General features: G+C 48.6%; 1 protein-coding gene across 4 annotated transcripts in view; it reads left to right on the top strand.

Annotated features, from left to right (window-relative positions):
- The window catches only part of dlg2 (discs, large homolog 2 (Drosophila)), a 1378721-nt gene that overhangs the window by 320382 nt on the left and 1034992 nt on the right, over nucleotides 1-23347 (top strand). The window contains exon 1 of one of the 4 annotated variants that reach the window (XM_038818413.1): nucleotides 9848-10093. The exons of the other annotated variants lie outside the window; for them this stretch is intronic. Within the exon in view, the coding sequence (XP_038674341.1) occupies nucleotides 10052-10093 (42 nt within the window). The 5' untranslated portion in view covers nucleotides 9848-10051. Of the gene's footprint in view, nucleotides 1-9847; nucleotides 10094-23347 lie in introns of those variants that run through there. 4 annotated transcript variants of the gene reach the window in all.

The raw sequence follows: 23347 nt of genomic DNA, 5'->3' as shown, positions 1-23347 counted from the left end.
TGGGCAGGAATCTCCGACCCCCCCCTGCCGGGCCGGAGAATTGCCGGGGAACAGTGTGAATCCCACCCTGACGCCGACTGCCGGATTCTCCGGCGCCAGTTTATCGGCAGGGGCGGGAATCCCGCCAGTCAGGGGCCGTTGGCAGTGGCCCCCCTGGCGTTACTCCGCTCCTCAATGGGCCGAGTGGCTGCCTATTTTTGGCCCATCCCGCCGGCGTAAATTAAACAAGGGGCGCGATTCTCCGATGCCGCGCGGCATCGGGAAAGCCGTCGTGAACTCGGCCGTGTTTCACGACGGCGTCGGAGGCCTCTCCTCTCCCCCTATTCCCCCCCCCCCCCAGGGGGCGAGGAGAGGCGTTTTGAGAAACTTGGCCGCCGGGCCTTGACGCTTGCATCAAAGCGGCGCGCTGAGAATGACGTGACGGCGGCGCCTAAATGACGTCAGCCGTGCATGCGCAGGTTGGCCGGCTCCAACCCACGCATGCGCGGTTGCCGTCTTCCCCTCCGCTGCCCCACAAGACGTGGTGGCTTGATCTTGCGGGGCGGCGGAGAGGAAAGAGTGCGTCTCTTGGAGACGCCGGCCCGATGATCGGTGGGCACCGATCGTGGGCCAGTCCCCCCCGAGCACGGCCGTGGTGCTCGATCCCCTCTCCGCCCCCCACAGGCCCCAAACTTACCTTTTGCGCTATGTTCACGCCGGCAGCGACTAGGTGTGGTTGCCGCCGGCGTGAACAGGTTGGGAATGTCACATCCGGGCCAGCGAATCGCCGGTCGCCGTGAAAAACGGCGAGCGGCGATTCTGTGATACGCCATTTTGGGGGGGTGGGAGAACCGCGGGGGGTGCCAGGGCGGCGTGTCGTGATTCGCCCGGCCCTCTCGCGATTCTCCCACCCGGCGTGGGGAGCGGAGAATCGCGCCCCAGGTCCTTACCGGCGGGACCTGGCTCTGCGGGCAGTCTGTGGATCCTCGGGGGGGGGGGGGGGGGGGGGGGGGGGGCCTCCACAGTGGACTGGACCGTAATCGGGGCCCACCTATCCACGGGCGAGCCTCTGCCATGGGGGAACTCTTGCCGTCCGCACCGGCTGCTGTAAACGTCCGCCATGGCTGGCGAGGAGAAGCATCGCCCTGCGCATGCGCTGGGATCACGCCAGCACATGCTGGCGCTCCCACGCAAGCGCCAACTCGTGCCGGCCGGCGGAGGCCCTTCGGCGCCGGTTGGTGCGGCGCCAAGCCCTTCGATACCTGTTGGCGTGGCGCCAACCCCACCGGCCTAGCCCCTGAAGGTGCAGAGGATTCCACACCTTCCGGGCGGCCCGACGCCGGAGTGGTTCACGCCACTTCTCAGCGCCGGTATGGCCCACCCCACCAGTTAGGGGATAATCCCGGCCATTGATCATGTATACTGATATACAGAGATCACTACACAGAGGACACAGTTGTGTTAGTCAAACAGAAATTCCTAACAAATTTTGTCTAATTGTACGAGTTCTTAGAGCTCAATACTCGATCTAACTCTTGACCTCACTTGCATCATTGCCTTTCCAACACTTAATCAAAGAACTAGGCCAAGTTTGCTGATGATGTTGCCTTTTGAGAATGCTTTGCAAACAAAAAAGATTGCATTGAATAAGATCATAAAAATATGTTGTGGTGTCTCGGCCAGGGGTGGGAGAAGGAGTGGGGAGCCTCCGTTCCGTAGGGTGAGGGCTCACTTTAGATATCTGGGGGGGCAGGTGGCACGGGATTGGGTGGGGGGCTCCGTAAGTATAACATTACTCGTTTGGTGGGGAGGGTGAAAGCAGATCTGACAAGGTGGGATGGTCTCCCTCTGTCGCTGGCAGGTCAGGTAGAGACAATTAAAATGAACGTGTTGCCACGATTCTTGTTTATTTTTCAGTGTCTGCCGATCTTCCTGCTAAAGGCATTTTTCAAGGAGGTTGAAAAGACGATTACCTCGTTTATATGGGGGTGGAAGGTGGCTAGGATTGGGAAGGTGTTGTTGCAGAGAGGACGGCAGCCAGGGGGGTTGGGTCTTCCGAATTTACTGTATTATTACTGGCCGGCGAATGTGGAGAAGGTGAGGAGCTGGGCTAGAGGGGGCACTCCCAGTGGGTTAGAATGGAGGAGAGTCTGTGCAGTGGGTCGGGGCTGACGGTGTTGGCAACAACGCCACTTCTGATGGCCACGGGGAAAAACTCAGGGAGTCCGGTAGTAGTCGCAATGCTGAAAATCTGGAGGTAGTCAAGGGAAATGCTGATTCAGGGGAATCACAGATTTGAGCCAGGAAAGTGGGATGGGAGTTTTCAGAGATGGCAGGAGAAGGGAGTCAGGGCATTAAAGAATTTGTTTATAGGGGGACTGTTTGCAGGATTGAAGGAGCTGGGGGCAAAATATGGGTTGGGACAGGGGGAAATACAGGTCCGAGATTTTGCTAAGAAGGAGATATAGAGTTTTCCGGTGGTTCCGGCCTCCACACTGTTGGAGGAGGTGCTGACGACAGGGGTAATAGAGAAGGGGGTGGTGTCAGCGCTTTATGGGGCATTTCTGGGAGAAGAGAAGGAACCGCTGGAGAGGATTAAGGCAAAGTGGGAGGAAGAGTTGGGAGAGGGCATGGAGGAGGGGTTGTGGTATGAGGTGCTCCAGAGGATGAATGCTTCAACTTTGTGCGCGAGGTTGGGGCTGATAGGTGGTGAAGGGTGCACCTCACAAAGGCGAGGATTAGCCGACTCTTTGAGGGGATGGAGGATGTTTGTGAACATTGCGGGGATGGGGGGGCGCAAACCAAGTTCATATGTTTTGGTCCTCTCTAAAGCTGGAGGGGTATTGGAGGGAGGTGTCCAGGGTGATTTTGAAGGTGGCACATGTGAGGCTTGAGCCGGGTCCTCTGGAGGCCATATTCGGGGTATTGGATCGGCTGGTCTTGGCAGCGGGTGCGGAGGCAGATGTTTTAGCCTTCGCCTCGCAGATCGCCTGAGGGCGGATACTGTTGGGGTGGAGGTCAGTTTCTCCACATTGTGCCCTGGCATGGCGGGGTGATCTTTTGGAGTTTTTAACACTTGAGAAGGTTTGGTATGTATGTTGTTGGTGACTATACATCGGTGGATGGTGGATTTCTGAATCCTTTCCTTTGACATTTGTATTTAAAATGTTGAGGGTTGTTTAGGGGTTGGTCGGAGGAATGAATTGTTGGCCAGGGGAATTTGGATGAACATGTGAAAAAGGAGGAGAATGAAAATATTTTTAATAAAGAAAAACTTCTGAGATGCCTGGCCTATCGGGTTCAATGGACATGCCAAGATCAAACTCTGCTAAGCATGGGAAAATCAATGTGCTGACCTCCAGGAGCAAGGAACACTTGTGATTGAGCTGCTGTTAAACCCAGTCAAAGCTAGCGGATCGCAGAGGTTCTTGATGATAATGTCTGTAAGGGCGAGATCGCTGTGGATGCAGCACATCAATAATGCTACTATCACAGGATAAATCAGGCTTCTTAGACTGACAAAGGCACCTGCAGGAGACACAGGGGAACCTATTAAAGTTGTTGCTGATGTAAGAAAGACAGAATCCCACCTGTTGGTAGACCTTAGCAACATTCAATCAAATGTTATTAGCTGAGAATAATAGATTTTCAGGAAGAAAGACTTGCTTCTTGCCCCTTTACGAAGTTTTGAAAAATGATAATAGTATTTTAAACATATCTGCAAGAGCTATATCTTTCTGTATCAGCCTGCACTTTTTTACCTACTAAGTTACCAGGTTCAGTTACTTTACAAAACTTGTCAAACAGCTGCCCTATTTAGTTTGCACTCACCTCTCAACCTTTGCTGTTCCAAGGAACACAGCCCTAGCCTATTCAATCTTTTCTCATAGATCAGACCCTCCAGCCAGACAGCATCCTGGTAAATCTCTTCTGGACCCTCTAGTGCAAACACATCCTTCTGGTAATGTGATGACCAGAATTGCACGCAGCACCCCAGTTGTGGCCTAACCAGCATTTTATATAGTTCCAGCATGACCTCCCTGCTCTTGTATTCTATGCCTTGGCTAATAACGGCAAGCATCCCATATGTCTTCTTAACCACCTTAACTGTCTGCCCTTCCACTTTCAGGGATGTGTGGATATGCACTGCAAGGTCCCTTTGAGCTTCAGAGTCCTGCCATTCATAGTGCAATCCTTTGCATTTTTAGCCCTTTCCTCCCCCTACCAAGTGCATTCCCTCACACTTTTCTGGCTTGAATTCCATTTGCTACTGCTTTGCCCACTTTATCAGTCGAATAGGATCCTCCTGCAGCCTATGACTAATCTCCTCACTATTTACCACCCAACCAATTTTGCGGTCATGCCTGAACTTCTTGGTCATTCCCCATATTTTTGCTGGTTTACTAACAAAATTGCATCCATGTTATTACTGGAGTGGCTTGTGATGGATGCTAATTTGGTGACAGTATAAGTGTGGGAATTGTGATTGCTTGTTGTAAATACACAGAGTAGTCAGATTGTGGCATCAGCCAGCATCTAATGCTGATTTGGCACCAGTACTGCCATTTTGGACCTTGCCACTCCAGTTAATACTCACAGCTAATCATGCTATGAAGTATCACCCACCAGTGATATTTAAAGGTTCATCAACAAATTTGAGGTTTGTTGCTTATGATTTATACTGGCTTTGTTTGAATTTGTGAAAGTATGGATCTTTGAAGGACTTTTGCCTTGTTGGTGGAGAGTACAGAGTGTGTGCTGCACATGAGGGTGGCATTTGTGGCTACCTCAGGGCTCTGGGCACACCACATGCTCTTAGTCATGGGTGGCATTGTAAGAGCCCCCTTGGGCAGTAATATGAAAGGGAGAAGGCGCAAAGGCAGCATAGAAGTAGAGAAGCTGATTGCAGAGGGAAGAGGGGGGGGGGGGGGGGGGGAGCTTGCAGGAGGAGGCCTTGTTCAGTTAAGGTTTTCTCTGAGCACTTTCTTGCCTCCACCTAAGCCAGGAGCAGTTTATTCAATGTCTGTGATTCACAAAAGAGATTCTGATAGAAAGCTGACATTTGGAACCAGACGACCATTTGCAGAGGCATGAAAGGATGGCTCTGCCAGTGAAAATGACCAAAGCCCTCAAATTCCTTGTGCCAGTACGCTACCAGGCAGATATCTTTAAGTTCACATAACCAAGAGACAGAGTGGATGCTGGAAATCTCAAATAAAAACAAACAGTCCAGGAAAAATCTAGCAGGTTAGGTAACATCTGCAGAGACAAGTAGAGTTAATGTTTCAGCTCATTAGAACTGAAGAAAGACAGAAAACAGAACATAAGAGGCTGGATTCTCCACTTCCAGGATTCTCCAATGCACTGGCAGCACACCCACGCCCGGGGATTTCCCTACGGCTTGGGGCTGCCCACAATGGGAAACCGCATTGGCCGGCTGGTGAGATGGAGAATCCTGCCATCGGCGGGGGTGCATGGGACGGAGAATCCCACCCAAGAGCTTTTAAGACAGCGAAAAAGTGGGGAGGAGTCAGGAAGACCAAAAACAAAGGTCTGTTATAGAGCAGGACAGATGAAATAACAAACATAAATCATGATGGAACAGCCAAAGAGAGTGTCAATGAGTACAGAAAGGAACAAAAGTTCATAGAACAAAAGTTCTTAACAACGGTGGTCATGAACTCCAATTGACTTTATTGGTTGGCCAATTGGAGTATTAGCTCCCTCAATGATAGCTCATTGAGGGGGCCCATATAAGCACCAGTGTAGGCTTTGTGAGCCAGTCTTAAGTTGACTGGACTGCTAGCAGCACTGTTTGTAGCTGCTCCTGTAATATCGTTATTGTAAATAAATATTGGTGTGGTGACGGAACTCCTGCCTCCCGTGGATTACTACAGTGGCGACGAGGTAAACTAAGAATTTTGCGGAGACCAGCTGCCGCACTTGGAGGGTAAGCCTTGCCATTTTAAAAATGCCGTTTTTTGGGAGGTTAGAGGCATTCGACCCGGCTATTGAGGACTGGTCCCAGTATGTGGAGAGAATGTGTTACTTCTTCCGGGCAAATGATATACTGACGGACGAAAGGAGACGGCTTATCCTGCTGTCGGCGTGCGGACCCTCAGCTTTCGCCATTATACATAGTCTGACTTATCCCGATGCGCCGGACACGAAAACTTTCCAAGAATTAACGGAATTGGTGAAAGAGCACTACGACCCAAAACCACACCTCATTTTGCGTAGGTACAGATTCTACACAGCGAAGTGGGAAGACAGGGAGTCAGTCACAAATTTCTTGACCCGCCTGAGAAGGCTGGCGGAAAAATGTGAATTCGGCCCAACGCTAAATGAAATGCTTCGGGACCGGTTAGTGTGTGGTATAAACAACCTCACAATACAGAAACGCCTGTTGGGGGAAACTGAGCTAGACTGCAGGCAGGCGTTGCAGCTCGCACTGTCCCTAGAAAAGGCAGCAAGTGGGGCGCAGGAACTACAGGGCATGCCAATGGAGGTAGATACCTGTGAGAGGGACTAGCACAACGGGTCCAGCTACCAGATAGCCGCTCTCAGGAAAAGCCTGAGGAATGGAGGGCCAAAGGAAAACCCCAGAACTGCCCCCAAGTCTGCTAGGACTAACTGGAGACAGAGGGAAGTACTGGCTGAGGCTCCCCCAACAGAGAAGGACCGTTTCTGGCACACAGCAGGGTGGGGTAACAACGACAGAAACCCTAGAAGGAGGTGGCAAAAGAGGAATAGCAGGTGGGGACGCAGGGAAGTACACAACCTAGACGCCCCATCCTCCTCCGAAGGGGAACAATTATATAATATTACAACGAAGAAAGCAGAACCCATTAGGATTACCCCACGGGTGAACGGGTGGCCGACAATAATGGAAATAGACCCGGGTGCGGCCGTATCAGTAATGGGAGTGGCAGCATTTAGAAAAATCAAAGATGGACTCCAGCCACTAACCCTAACAAAAACATCGACGAAACTTTAAACCTACACAGGGGAACCCCTGGAAGTTCTAGGCACGACTCATGTACCCGTGGAATATGAGAAACAATTGCTCAGATTACCGTTAAGGATAGTAGAGGGCTCCGGATCGAGCTTAATTGGACGAAACTGGCTGAAAGACCTAAAATTAGATTGGATGAAAATTTTCCAGAGTGGAAGCGGGCAGTTGAGTGGAGTACTCCAAAAATACCCGGAGGTCTTCCAGGAAGGTTTGGGGGAAATCATAGGTGCCAAAGCAACTTTGCACGTGGACCCAGAAGCCCTTCAAACAGACGGTAAACAAATACGCACTGCTGGACAAATACTCAATCCCGAAAATAGACAGCCAATAGCCTGTGCTTCGAGGACCTTGGTGATGGCTGAGAGGAAGTATGCCCAAATTGAAAAGGAAGGACTGGCGGTGATATTAGCAGTAAAATAATTTCACCAGTATCTGTACGGGTGGAAATTCACCATAGTGACGGACCATAAGCCGTTATTAGGGTTATTAAAAGAAGACAAGTCAATACCCCCGATTGCATCAGCTAGAATCCAACGCTGGGCGTTGCTACTGGCGGCGTATAGATACGTTCTGGAGCACAGACCGGGAACGCGAGTAGCAAATGAAGATGCTAGCTCGAAGCTACGTTTGGTGGCCAGGTTTGGACACAGACATAGCAGCCTTGGTACGTCGGTGCCAGGAGTGCCAACAAGGGCAAAGAATGCCACCAGCGGTACCATTGCACCCGTGGGAATGGCCAGGCAGACCGTGGACCCGCCTGCATATTGACCACGCCGGCCCTTTCATGAAAAGCCCGGGGCTCATTTGCAACACATGGACGTCCGGAGGTATTGGTGTCAGACAACGGAACGGCATTCACAAGTGGGGAATTTTCCAAATTCCTGAAGGAAAACGGAGTCCGTCACATCAATACGCCCCTTACCATCCAACGGCCTGGCAGAGAGAGCAGTCCAGACACTTAAAGCGGGACTCAAGAAGCAGCCGGCAGCGTCAATGGACACAAAGCTCTCCCGCTGGCTGTTTGATTACAGGACCACACCGCATTCCACAACGGGCATACCGCCAGCTGAACTCTTAATGGGAAGGCGGCTGCGAACGAGGCTGAGTCTCCTTTTCCCAAATTTAACGGGGAAAGTGGAGAAACAACATGCCCCCAACGCAGGGGGCATGATAATAGTCGGCACAGAGACATTTCCAGGTGGGGGCACCGGTTTGGGTCAAGAATTATGGGAATGGACCAACGTGGGTCAAAGGCACGGTAGAGTCCCAAACAGGGCCCATATCATATGAGGTTTCGATAGGAAGTAAGGTGCTGAAGAAACACCTAGACCAAATAAGGGCAGCGGAACCACACCTGGAGGCAGGCGAAGCAGGACTGCCTCAAGCTGGGATAGCCCAGACGGAAAGGATACCCACACCCCAACCCCAAGCAATTTCTCCAGACCCAATCGTCAGAGTCGGAGATGGACACGTTCGACGAGGCCACCGCGACACCTCTCCCCAAGGAGGAGGAAGAACAACTTCCAAGGAGATCGTCCAGGAAAAGACGGGCACCTATAAGGTACACCCCGTCCACTTCGGAGAACGACCCAGCGGACGACACAGAGGTGACAGACCCAGACATGAGGAGCAGGAAGAAGCTCAGAGGAATGCCAGCTGGCAGGAATTCCTCGGATCTTGGGGGGGAGGGGTGTAATGAACTCCAATTGGCCAACCAATAAAGGAACAAAAGTTCATAGAACAAAAGTTCTTAACAACAGTGTAATGAACTCCAATTGGCTTTATTGGTTGGCCAATTGGAGTATGAGCTCCCTCAATGATAGCTCATTGAGGGGGCCCATATAATCACCTGTGTAGGCTTTGTGAGCAGTCTTAGGTTGACTGGACTGCTAGCAGCACTGTTTGTAGCTGCTCCCGTAATATAGTTATTGTAAATAAATATTGATGTGGTGACGGAACTCCTGCCTCCCGTGGATTACTACAAACAGCTTGCATTGATATAAGACCTTTAGCATAGTAAAATGTCCCAAGGCATTCCACAGGAGTATTAGCAGATTCAGAATTGTCACTGAGCCACAAAAGACCAAAGCTTGGTCAAAGGGGTAGGTTTTAAGGACTATCTTAAGGAAATAGAGTGAGCTAGAGAGGTGGAGGGGTTTAGGGAGGAACTTCCAGAGCTTCTAGACAGATAAAGGCATGTTTTCCAGTCGTGTGACAAAAGAAATTAGGAATGCACAAGAAACCATAATTGGAGGTTGCAGAAATAAGATAAATGCCTATGGAAGGATTTGAACATTATCTTGAGAATTTCAACTTTGAGGCAATGCTGGACCGTTATCACGTAATTCAGTAGTTGCAGGAGTAATGTGTAATCATGCTTTCGTTCGAGTGAGGATATGGACAGCATAGTTTCAAAGTCCAAACCGCAGCCAAAAGCTCTGGCATCTGTCATCTCTTGCTGACAGGACCATATTAGCTGAATGGCAATTAATATTATTGGCTGGAGTTCAGATTTTCCACAATCATTGAATTAGATTGCTTTTGAACAAAGTAAAATTAAAATCAATAAATAACTGTTATTCCCAACTTGAAAACTGAAGCCAGTACATTCTGATTTGCTTTATTGTTGATTTAAATACAAACCATTTAACAGTTAAATTGTGGCAGAATTTATTTGAGTTGCTCTGGAAATCCTCAACCTTGTTTTCTTTAAACCAGTATGCTATCAGTAGGAGTACACAATTCTTTCCCTTCTGTTGCATTACGATAGATCAACAGTCTTCATTGCCACAGTAACTGGGAATCAAGGATATTTAAATCTTCAGCAACAATACTGGAATTGCCTATTATACTTTCATTTAATTTATAGATTTCAGTCAGTGCGTGGAATTATTTACAAATAGAGCTTTCTTTTAATGACTAAAATCACGATCAATACAGTTTTAAACAGACACAGAAGACCGAGGCATCTCTACCTTGCTGAAGCTCCTGTGTTTGGTCTGTACTATATGTAGCCAGGAAGCTGGTCACTGTTCCATATGCTCTTTGCCTACTGCAATGTTTTTTGCATGTTACTGCGCAGTGAGAACCAAGGTTAAGGTAAGGACTAGATCAAAGCCATTGTGCAGTTGGAGACATGTAAACAAGCTGGAAACATCAGTGTCTGCCTTTCACAGTTTATTAAAAGCAGGAGTTTGCAGTTGCTAGACGAACAGGTGGTGCAACTCAGATGGTGCTGACCATTTTGTGCTTCTGTATTTGTCGGTCAGGTTTTCAGTTGTACTAGCCTTATTATACAGGTCCTTTTAACTATTTTGTTACCCCCCTGTTGTGCATTTTTCATGTGTTATACTAGTACCGAAGAACAAAAATTCAGACTGAAATAAGGAGGGTAGGCCAGAGCTAACAGCTAACATGGTTTGTGCTGGGAGATTGCATGAATAGCTCTGAATTTTATTTTAGACTTTTAAATTAAAAGCGTTTTTTATGATGATTGCTTTTGTAGGTTTGCCAGAATGTGATAATAAGATTATAGGACATGAACCCAAAATAAATTATATAGGAATGTACATGAATTGAAGTGCGAGTTCAAAATCAACCACTACCACGATTATTAGTTTATTAATTGATAAAAGTATCGCTGACCCATGACACCTATTCTGTGACTTATGATGCAAGATTGCTGATTTAACATTCATGAAAATGGGTTTACAAATTAATAATAATCTGCAACTTCAGTCTAAGTTGCAGGTTTGGCAATCTAGCTGAAGATGATTGCACTGCTGTAAATTCTATTGATATCTTTTAAAGATTGGAGCAAGGAACAGGCCAGACACCAGGCATGATGTAGATATAATGGGCATTTAGTCTCATACAGAAGCATCATTTGTATGTGTATAATGTGTAATGAAATGCCACTACTGTTTGGGAGAATATTTAAGTCAAATCATTGTATATTTAATATAGATCTTTGTCATTGATACTTGGGTAATCGATTTTCATTCTCTCTCGTCGCATAATTGTTTCCATGAGTACCAGTATTGTAGTTTGGTTAGTATTATATTTACAAGAATGTTGTATTATGACATCCTGAACTGTTATTAAACATAATATTATTGCAGAAGATTTGGTGCAATGGCATTGGAAATTATTCTAGAATTAATCTGGTTGATAAATTTGGCTTTTTTATTGACCTGCAGCAACTAAAAATAACTGAAAATCATATTTTCCAATTTGCCAACGCTCCTCTTCTTATTGTCATGGAAACAATCTATCTTATTTGCATGCTGCATTCAACTGTGTACATACAACTGTGGCTGGATGTGGAAAATATACCCAGGTTTCAGCTGTTTTTCACCATTTACATAATTTAAAAATCTAATTGGCAAGTTAAATTCTGAAGGAGGAAAATTGAGAAAATAAAAACTACATTTATTTTTTTCTTTTGGAGTGTTTCTTAAGAATCTTTGTAAAACATAATCACACTGAATCTGAACACATTAGGACCATGAAGAATTTGGGATCAATACTATAATGAAGTATTTAAAATATACTTCACACATATTTTAAACAATGAATGACAAACAAAAGAAACTTTTCATTCAGTATAGGAAGACTCGATTCGATTTTATATGTAACTATTTACTTATTTATTATTGTTTTACAAACAGTTGTAAATTCTGCCAGGGTTCAAAGGCAAATCTGGCCAATTAACTAAAGGCCCATTTACAGTGGGGCCCTGGATTGTGATATTTTTGCTTCCTACAATAAAACAGATAATAGGAAGAAAGGTAGCAAATATACATATGTCTTACCACAGGGAGCACTATATGGAAGTCAAAATCATGTGAGAAAATTCAACAGATTATTATTAATAAAAGACAGTATTGTATAAAAGGTTTGCCCATTTGAATTGAAATTTATGCTATTCCAAACGGATTAATAGCCTCATACTCAAATTCTTTACTGGAAAAGTGACAGTGGCCTTTTTGTGAGGGCCACGAAGAATCCAGCACGGGTTTTCAGGATACAAAGAAATAACATTTATTTACAATAACATATATATACAACAGCAGCAGCAGCAACTTCCCTTGCTGCTCACTCCTCTCTCTCCTGGTTCCAAACTGGCCAGCTCTATTTATGCAGGGAGTCTGCTAATGATTTCTCCACCCCCCTCATTGGGGAAGCTCATACTACCACAGGATTGTGGAATTGTCATTAGTCCCCAGCCAATGGTAAGCAGGCAGGTTATAACATCCCATCCTCGTCGCCAGTTTTGTAAGGGCCACGAAGAATCCAGCACGAGTTTTCAGGATACAAAGAAATAACATTTATTTACAAAAACATATATATACAACAGCAGCAGCAAGTACCCTTGCTGCTCACTCCTCTCTCTCCCTGGCTCCAAACTGACCAGCTCTATTTATGCAGGGAGTCTGCTAACGATTTCTCCCCCCCCCCCTCATTGGGGAAGCTCATACTCCCACAGGATTGTGGGATTGTCATTAGTCCCCAGCCAATGGTAAGCAGGCAGGTTATAACAGGCCTCATGATGGCTGCCTACCCTTTGCATTTTTGAGTGATTTGGAGCAGTTATATATTATAATGTTTCACCATTTCATCAGAAAAGTGAAAATAAATTGAAACCTAAGCAAAATTGAGTTCTTCATTCAAGACCAAGTGCCATCAAAAGAGACATTATTACTATCATTATTACTGAAAGAGCCCAGGTGCAGAAAGGAGAAATAAAATTATCTAGGGAACTTACTGCACAAAGGCTGGAGAGATGGCGAGATATTTACTTTGACCAGCAAAAATAATCCACAATAAATCATTCCCAAACTCAAGAGTCATGTTAGTCTTTATAAAGAAAGGGAGACTATAGTTAAAGACATCTGACCAGCTTCAACCGACTATGTACATTATTACTCTGACAATTTTGCAAGTAGATTGCATTGGCGGTACTTCTGAACATCAAGTGACCAGAATACTTTGATGCACAACATAGGAGTCTTGCCTCACAAATTTGATTAAATTCTGTGAGGAGGTAACTAAGTGTGTAGATGAAGGTAGAGCAGTTGATGTATACATGGATTTTAGTAAGGCGTTTGATAAGGTTCCCCATGGTCGGCTCGTGAAGAAAGTAAGGAGGTGTGGGATAGAGAGATATTTGGCCTATTGGATAAGTAACTGGCTATCACATAGAAGACAGAGGGTGGTGATGGAAAATTTTCAGACTGGAGACCAGTTACCAGCGGTATACCACAGGGATCAGTGCTGGATCCTCTGCTATTTGTGATTTTTATAAATGACTTGGAAGAGGGGGCTGAAGGGTGGGTCAGTAAATTTGCTGATGACACCAAGATTAGTGGAGTAGTGGATGAGGTGGAGGGCTGTTGTAGGCTGCAAAGAGACATTGATAGGATGCAGAGCTGGGCTGAAAAATATGCGGATTACAGGGTCAATGGCATGATTCTGAGGAATGTGGAGGAGCAGAGAGATCCACAGATCTCTGAAGGTTGCCACTCAAGTGGATAGAGCCGTGAAGAAGTGTGTTAGCGTTTATTAACAGGGGGCTTGAGTTTAAGAGCTGTGGTGTTATGCTGCAACTATACATGACCCTGGTGAGACCACATTTGGAGTATTGAGTGCAGTTCTGGTCACCTCATTATAGGAAGGATGCGGAAGCATTGGAAAGGGTGCAAAGGAGATTTACCAGGATGCTGCCTGGTTTGCGGGAAAGGTCTTATGAGGAAAGGTTGAGGGAGTTAGGGCTTTTCTCTTTGGAACGGAGGAGGATGAGAGCCAACTTTATAGAGGTTTATAAGATGATGAGGGAGATAGATAGAGTGGGGAGACTATTTCCTCGGGTGGATGTAGCTGTTACAAGGGGGCATAACGATAAGATTCAGGGTGGGAGATATAGGAGGGATGTCCGAGGTAGGTTCTTTACTCATGAGAGTGGTTAGGGTGTGGAATGGACTGTCTGCTGTGATAGTGGAGTCGGACACGATAGGAACTTTCACGCGGTTATTGGATAGGCACATGGAGCACACCAGAATGAAAGGGAGTGGGATAGCTTGATCTTGGTTTCGGACAATGCTTGGCACAACATCGAGGGCTGAAGGGCCTGTTCTGTGCTGTACTGTTCTATAGGAGAGGGGATTAATAAAATACTCCATATTCTTGATCCAGAGGTCCCTCCACGTGGGAGTTCCAAATGTCAATGTAAGGAATTCTAATTAAATGTCATCCTGGTTATGGATTTCGCCTCCTGAATTCTCCAGCATTATTGGGCAGGTGGAGAACATGGGAAGAAGGCTATCTATTCCCTCACAACCTCTAACATAAATGGGTTCTACTAAACGGGAACTACTATGAGGCTGTTTTGAAAGAAGTTGTGCCAAGTCCATTTCCTGTGACTCCTAACAATAGATGCTGCTCAGTACATTTATGAAAAAGAGGATTATGTTTTTAAAAAAAAGAATTTTATATGGATGCAAGTAAAACCAAAACCACCTCCAACGTTATCAGTGAATGGGGGATTAGTTCATGTTTTGTCCTTCCAAAGTTGCTGCATCTGATACAATTAGCAGAAGTTAATGATTGGTTGAATGCTTACATCTGTTTGACCAGGTGCATTATTTCTTCAGGAACTCGAGTAGTTTTTCAGGAAATACTTCTGCTTCCTCCTTTACTGTGTCTCAGTGACACAAAGCTGATGTTTCACTGTACGGTTTTATTCTGGAAAAGTCCTTTAACATGCAAACTGATAACAATTCCTGATTTCAGAAATATTTTAACCCTGTGTAAGTGAATGAGTTTTGAATGAGGATTAATATGCTCTGTACAAAAAATTCCTTCAAGTTATATAAATTGAAGACGTGAGGGGTTCTCATTAATTATGGATTAAATTGTTGAAAAGCTGGCTTCACTTGATATACAAAGGTAAGTTGGTTCCTTGGAGCTGATCTTTTTCATGTCAGGTGAGTTTTGTTTTTGCAACATTTTGATAATATAGTAATTCATTTTGACATCTGTTCTGTCAAATTCATGAAAAGTATAATTTATGAGACTTATGGTCAATGTTAGATTTATATGAGATTTAAATCAGAGAAATTGCAAATCTCATCGTTCATGCAACAATTAGAAATTGACCGTCTATCTTAGAGCTAATTCTCAATCCCAAGATTTATGCCGTGCTTCCCATTTTGCAAATAAAGTCCTTTTTGATTACCTCACCAAATCGTCTCCAACTGTTTGGTGTCTCTTTTCTATGGTTTTTTATTGTGTTGTTGGCATTATGTAAATACAAATCTTCAAACTCCTTTTTATTGTATGATTTGAAAACCTCAATCACAGTTGATGATTCATGTTCAGGGTGTCGTGTAGTTACGTAGAGGATTCTTGGGTGTTTGGCAATGCATCACATGGCAGATACACACAGTGTGGATACAACACTAGCTAAGTGACAGAAAGCAGAGAGTAATGGTGAAAGATTGTTTTTCTGACTGGATGCCTGGATTTTCATCCTTGAGGGGGATGAGGAGAGATGGAAAACTTCCCGGCTCAGCCCACTCACCTCAGGGGAAAATGCCTGCCAAGGCGTGATTTTCATTGCTGGGGACTGGGTGTGTGCTGTAGTTAGGCCAGCTGACCTGGGAAGAAATGCAGAGGCAGCCACATGGGCTGCTGGATGCTGATGCGGGCTGTTTAAAAGGCCTGTTTTGTGGCCATGGGACTTTGTCGCAGTGAAAAGAAAAGCACAAAGGCCCTCCAACCCTCACACCCCCTTCAACTTCCAAATAATCCCCATATCAAACATGCCACCTCATGCCCCCAACTCATCCCCTATGTCCCCTCATGCCCACATGCTAGGCTCAACTTTCCTACCCACTCCCTCAGGCCTTACTTGGCATAGGGGACATGAGGGGACCTTTTCAACTAACCCTAGTGTGCAGCTGCTGTAAAATCTAATTGAAGTACAACTGCCTTCCTGAAAATTAAAAAAAACCTTATCAGACATGGGCTCTCAATGAGCCCAAAAACTGTTGCAGCTCTTTAATAGGAGCAGGCCTGTTCAATGCCTGATCCCTCCCATGCCCTCATGAAAATGGCCTAGTGCCAGAAGCAGAGGCAGGATTTCCAAGTGTGCCATCACAAACTTTTTTTTTTCTGGTCTTGCCCCTGTGTGGTCCAAATTAGAGCTCTGAAAATCTGGCCACAGAATACATGAGCAAGGAAGCCATGCTAAACCTTTATAAATCGTTGGTTAGGCCCTAACTGATGTATTGTGTCCAATTCTGTGCCTCCCACTTTAGGAAGTGTGACATAGTCTTGGCGAAGATGCAGAAGAGCTGAACTACAATGGTACAGGGATGTAGAACTTCAGTCATGTACAATGACAAAATAAACTTGGGTTTGCTCCTTAGAACAGAGAACATTATGAGGAGATTTAAGCGAGTGAATAATTTTGATGGAGAAAATAAGGAGAAATTGTTTCCAGTGACAGAAAGTTTGGCTATCAGAAGATACAAATTTAAGATAATTGGCAAATTATCCAGAGGAGGGTTGAGGAAAATTGTATTGCTGTTATGATCTGGAATGCACATCCCGGAAAGATAATGGAAGTTGATTCAATGATAATTTTCAAAATGGAATTAGATGACTACTTGAGAAGAAAAAGTTTGCAGAACGTGGTGAAAGAGCAATGGAATGAGACAAACTGTATACCTCGTTCAGAAAGTCGACTAAGGCAGAGGGAACCAAATGGTTCCCATGGTGGCACTGCTGCCTCACGTCGCTAATGTCCCAGGTTCAATCTTGGCTCTGTGTCAGTGTCCATGTAGAGTTTGCACATTCTCTTTGTGGCGGCATGGTAGTATTGTGGTTAGCACAATTGCTTCACAGCTCCAGGGTCCTAGGTTCGATTCCCGGCTTGGGTTACTGTCTGTGCGGAGTCTGCACATTCTCCCCGTGTGTGCGTGGGTTTCCTCCGGGTGCTCCGGTTTCCTCCCATAGTCCAAAGATGTGCAGGTTAGGTGGATTGGCCATGCTAAATTGCCCTTAGTGTCCAAAAATTGCCCTTGGTGTTGTGTGGGGCTACTGGGTTGTGGGGATGGGGTGGAGGTGTTGACCTTGGGTAGGGTGCTCTTTCCAAGAGCCGGTGCAGACTCGATGAGCCGAATAGCCTCCTTCTGCACTGTAAATTCTATGATATTCTATGTTCTATCCTGCTATGTTTCTTTGATATATTATATATTTATAGTGATTATTATGTTGTGCTTTAACAGAGTTTTGTTCTGGTTCTCAGTAACAGCAGTTATTTTGTAAATGCTGATTCTCGGGGGCGATTCTCCAATGTGGAGCCCAAGTGTTCGCGTCATCACGAACGACGGCACGAACCGGGCCCTGGTACAACCAATTCTAGCCCCCATAGGGGGCCAGCACGTCGCTGGAGCGGTTCACACCACTCGAGCCTCCTTTCGCGGTGCCAATTGGGCACTGCACCAACCCGCGCATGCGCAGTTGGGCCGTGCCAACCTGCGCCTGCGTGGGGACTTATTTAGCACGCCGGCCCCGACTCAAGATGGTGTCGGTGTTCAGGGGCCGGCATGCCAGAAAGTAGGCCCGGTGGGGGGAGAGGCCAGCCTGCCGGTCGGTGGGCCCCGATCGCGGGCCAGACCCCATCAGAGGCCCCCCACCACCCCCCGGTGAAGGAGCCCCCCTCCCCCCCCCCAACAGGCCACCCTCCAACAGGCCACCCTCCCGACCGTTCGCGCAGAATTCCTGCCGGCAGCGACCAGGGGTGAACGGCGGGACTCTGTCGTATCGGCGCGGCCGCTCGGCCCATTCGGGCCGGAGATCCGGTGGCCCCGCCGATTCCAGCGGCCTGCGGCCAGTTCTGCACCAAATGCGCCGGCGCAAATGGCTCAGATTCTCCGCACCTCGGAGAATCGCGCGCCGGCGTCAGTGCGTCATGGCGCAGTTGCGTCGATTCTCCGGCCCGACGAGGTGCTCGGAGAATCGCCTCCTCGATATCTCACATGTGATATGTCATTGATATGTGATGATTTTCACTGCTAATCTAGGATTGACCATTGATAATAGAAATGGTGGCTATTCATGGATACTTTATGTTGATTAGAAGGCAGTGATTTACTGTGAAATTAAAATCTTGTCAAAATAAAAGAAAGGTCAATCCTGAAGCTGTTGAAGTCATCAATGCTGAAAATGCTCTTCAAACTAGTACCGTTTTAACTTTTTCATGTGGGCTTTCCACTCCCTTCTCTTGTCCTGACAGCATTGACTCTTTGCTGGGGTCAGTTCCATAGATTCCTCCATACATCTCTCCACTCCTTATTATTCATGTTGAGTACTTGCTTGTATTGATGGGTGCTACTTTGTGAATGCACACTGTGGTAGTATGACTAGGGGTATTACGGTACCTGGGAGTGTGAGCTGCCATTGGTGCAGAGGGCTCGCTGCCCATTGGCCCAAGTATCATGTGCTTCTTATCCCTATTGGCTAAGAGGAAGGTAGCTCCGCCTATGAGGCGGGGTATAAGAACCCGTGTTCCGCTGCAGCCAGGCCATTTCCTGTACGTCTGCTGCCGGGCTCACTTCTTGCTAATGAAAGCCTTTCGTTTCGGACTTCACCTACGTTTCGTGTCCATTGATTGTGCATCAATTTAATTAGCAAGATTTTAAAGGATGGAGCTTCGCATCAAGCCGGAGTGTCTTCGACTCAGCCCCCACGTAGCAAAAGCAACAGCCACATTTAAGCATTGGCTGGCTTGCTTCAACAGTTACCTGAGCACAGCGGCAAATGTCTCGACGAGGGAGCAGAAACTTCACATCCTCCACTCGTGCGTCGGCACCACCGTATACACGCTCATAGAGGACACGACAGACTACGACGCGGCTATGGACTTGCTCAAAGGACATTTCATACGGCCGGTGAACCAGGTCTACGCTCGGCACTTACTAGCCACGAGGCAGCAGATACCTGGTGAGTCACTGGGCGCTTTTTACTGTTCCCTCCTCGTGCTGGGGAGGAACTGCGGCTGCCCACAGGTGTCCGCTGCTGAGCATACCGAACTTCTGATTCGAGACGCCTTTGTCGCAGGCATGCAGTCCTCACAGATCCACCAAAGACTGTTGGAGAGAGAAACTTTAAGCCTTACGGAGGCACAGGCCCTCGCCTCCTCCCTAGACATCACGAACCGTAATGCTCACGCGTACGCCCCCGACCGCGCGGCGGCTCCCTGGGCAGCTTCGAACTTGGCCTCTCTCTCCCCCACGGACCTGGACCCCCCCCCCCCCCCCCCCCCCCCCCGGCCTGCGCCGCAGGGAAAGCACTCCCATAATCAGCGGGAGAGTGCCCAGACTGGCTGACTGGGGTGGCCGAGGACAGGGCGGTCACCCGCATGGAGGCTGGCGGACCACCGGGTTCCACCTGGAGGACCTATCAAACTTAAGTACTGATTGCCTTACTGACTGACCCATCCCCCCACTGACCACATGTCCATTCTCCTGCAGGTCCAGCCGATGGTGCTGGCCCATCCCAGGCGGCCCCCTCTCCTGACCCAGAGGAGAAGTCAGCATCACTTCAGCAGATCCATAGCAGCTTGGAAGAGTCTCAGAGGCTATGGGTGCAGGAGATGGCGCCGGCAATGAGTGGCACCGAGGCCAACATTGCTAGGGTGACGATCACAGTCGAGATCCTAGTGCACAACGTCGGCACCATGAGTGAAGATGTCCAAGGCACTGCGTAATCGTTGATGGACATGGTTAGTGCCTCTCCAGTATGTCTGCCTCGCTGGTAGATGCCACCCAGTACCAGGCCGCCCTTGATAAGGTTCTGCGGGACATGTCCCGCTCTCACGGGAATGGCCGATGCGCGACGGAACTTGTCCCAGTCACGGGTGGGATTGTTGAGGCACTGCAGAACATGTCCTAATCACTGAGGAGCATCGCCGAGGTTCCTAGTGGCACCAACTGGGAGGGGTGGGGGGGTTGAGTGCCAACCCGGACCCTTTCCATGGGGCGGTTACGGTGGCCACCAGCTCTCCCTGAGTTCCACTCCTCTACTGAGGCTACGTCTAGGGATCAGAACACGGGACAGGGCAGCACGGCTGTGCATGTGCCATTAATAGGTAAGCTGGGGCCCTCCAGCCCCCAGAGGACCGCTACCAGGGGCATCGAAGGCCACAGGACGAGGTAAGCAGCTGGCTGCCTCCATCTCTGATGTGCACCCTGGGGAGACACCTAGATGTAGTGGTAGGGCAAGGAGGACCAAACACATCGAGGATCATTGAGGGCACCAGAGGTGGGGGAACAGGGTAGGTAAGGGGTGGTATGGGGGGTGAGGGGGGTGGGGGTGCTGTACCATTGGGTGAGTGGAGACCTGTATTGAACAATAAACACCCTTGTGCAAATACAGTTGGCAGATTCTGTCACCTGCTTCTGTAATGCATCACCACATGCAGGTGATAGGTGAGAGCAAGCACTCAGCATTCAAGCAGGGGTCAGATTATGGCATAGATTGAAAAGCACCAGCGCCCATCTCTTTGCGGGTTATCATCACTCCACTGCCCTCGACAGTGACCCGCTGACAGTGTCGACACAGTCTCAGCACCCTGGACTGATGTGACACATACCCAGGGAGAGTGGGAAATGGGGGTGGAAGCAACGAAGGTCCAGGCCACGGTCTAGGTGAATTGGGCCAGTATGAGGGCCTCTCTGGCACTCCGGTCTTGCTGGACCCACATCGCTGCCGCCTGTCCTGCAGCCTCCAGCTGGGCCTCAGGATCCTCCCCGGTCTCATCCTCCAGCCCCTGCTGGTCCGGCACCTCCTCATCATCCTCCTCCCCATCCCCCTGCTCCTCGTCCTCCTCCTTGTTCTCATCTTCCTCTTCCTCCTCGGATGTGGCCACATGTTCCTCATCACCAACCTCTAGCTCGTCGTCCCACTGCTGTACGAGGTTGTGGAGGACACAGCAGACCACAGCAAAGCGGGTGAACCTCTGGGCAGTGTACTGGAGGGCACTTCTGCAGTGGTCGAGGCATCGGAACCACATTTTGAGGAGCCCGATGCACTGCTCAATGACAGCGCGGGTGGCCGCATGGGCCTCATTGTACCGGGCCTCCACTTCAGTCTCCGACCTCCGTACTGGCATCATTACCCAGGTCCTCAGCAGATATCCCTTATCCCCCAAGAACCAGCTGTCCAACCTGGGGTGCTCCTCGAAGAGGACAGGGATGACTGACTGCCCCAGGATGTAGCTGTCGTGGATGCTCTCCGGGAAACGGGCACACACGTGCATTATCTTCATCTGGTGGTCGCAGGCAAATTGAATGTTGAGGTAGTGGAACCCCTTTCGGTTTATATAGGGCAGCCCCAAATGGCCTGGTGGGCGCAAAGCAACATGCGTATGTTGCAAGATGGGTGCAAATTACTGAGTGTCTTTAATACAGAGATAGATGGGTGCTTGATTAATAAGGGGATCGGGGGTATGGGGAGAAGGCAGGAGAATGGGAATGAGAAAACATCAGCCATGATTGAATGGTGGAGCAGACCCGATGGGCAATGTGGCCTAATTCTGCTCCTATGTCTTATGGTCTTATGCGTGGCATCTATGACTTTCTGGACCACATTGAACATGATGTAGTCTTCCATCCGTGCAAACAGGACATTCGTGACATGTGGGCTGTGGTCTGCGAGGTGCCACACAGGTCGGCACTCGAGCCCATGAATGATCTTGAGGCATAAAGGTTCAGGGCTGTGATGTCCTTGACGGTTACTGGGAGCGGGTGTCCTCTTCCTCCATGTGCTGCCACGTCCGTGAGGATATAGCACAGGTTTGCACCATTTGCTTGTTGAGGCAGAGCCTCCTGCGGAATGCACTGTCTGCCATTTGTCAAAGGACCAATGGCGCCTGTGCACCCTGGGCCATCGCGGTCCCCCCCCAACCTGATGGGTGACTGGGTCCTCAGGGTGTGGGGCGGGGTCAGCACACGGGTAGCTGCCTCTCGCATATGCAGATGCTACTGCTGCCATTTTCTCTGGCGTTTGGCCACATCGCGTAGCACCAGCACCACTAGGGCAACCTCTGCATCGAAAGTCCCTGCCATAGCATTAAATATCTGTAAAGAAATGGGTGAGGGTGTTAGACCAACAAACAGCGGTGGCTCGCACCCTGGACCCTCCATGCCCCCACTGATCCCCCCCCCCCCCCCCGACCCTACATGGAACACCTTGCCCACATACACCCAGCCGCAGTGGGCCCCCCTCTCTGAACCTCAGACCCTGTACCCCAGACACCGGCTCACAACGTCAACCAGACCGGGCACTGGCCCCCTCCCCATGGCACTTACCCACCCTCCGGCCGTGGACATGCCCCAGGAGCTGTGTCCCATCCCCTGGATATTCGGATGTTCGGATGTTGGCTGTTGCGTGTGAGGTGTTGCTTCCTAAAGTGTTCTGGCACATGTCAAGGCACCAAGGCACGATTGGGATGCTAAGCAATGGCTCCCACATGCTACCTGGTCCGCCCAGCCACGGGAATGTACCTGGGTTGTGTCAAGTGCTCACCTAACCACAATTGCCAATTCTGTAGAGGCTATAGGCTTCAACTGCACAGACAAAGGCCTCAGCAGTCGGGGGTGTTACGGATGGATGGTGGGGCAGACGGGCAGGGAGAACGGGTACATATGAACCAGGTGTTGACCTGGTGGTGCAGCGAGTGGTTACCCCCCCGTTTGCCCCCACCAGCACCCCCCCACCTTCCCTAGTTGGCCCACACCTGCGAAGGGTCCCCCCAGCCAAGGGTCCTCCATCCCTTGCCGGGCACAGATGCAAGAAGCACAGCACGTGGGGTTCTTTGCCTGTGAGCAAGGATGACTACTCACCTCTTCAGCTCCCTATGGAAGCACTTCTGCTTGGTTCACATTTTAAAAAAGGAGTACTGATCGGCACCAATCCGAGCACTTGCTGGGGAAGCTGCTGAATGACGGGAGGCCGTTGGATATTGGGTGGCTCTCATTAAATGTATGGAAACCTCACAGAGGTTTTGGCAGATACAGCTCGATGACTCGAGCAGATTACTGTGTACGTTCAACACGCCATTTGGACGTTTCTGCTTCAATCGCATGTCCTTTGGCATTATCTCTGCGTCAGAGATTTTCCACAGGATAATGGAGCAAATGACCGAGGACATCAAGGGTGTCAGAGTCTATGTGAATGACATCGTCGTATGGTCCACCACTGAAGAAGAATACCTCTGTCGTCTGAAGAAGGTGTTTCAGAGGAGTCATAAATACCGTTTGAAACTGAACCAGGCAAAATGCACAT

Source organism: Scyliorhinus canicula, chromosome 14 (assembly GCF_902713615.1).
Source record: "Scyliorhinus canicula chromosome 14, sScyCan1.1, whole genome shotgun sequence".
NCBI lineage: Eukaryota > Metazoa > Chordata > Chondrichthyes > Carcharhiniformes > Scyliorhinidae > Scyliorhinus > Scyliorhinus canicula.
The sequence above is the reverse complement of the archived record's forward strand: the minus strand, read 5'-3'. Positions and strand labels throughout refer to the sequence as shown.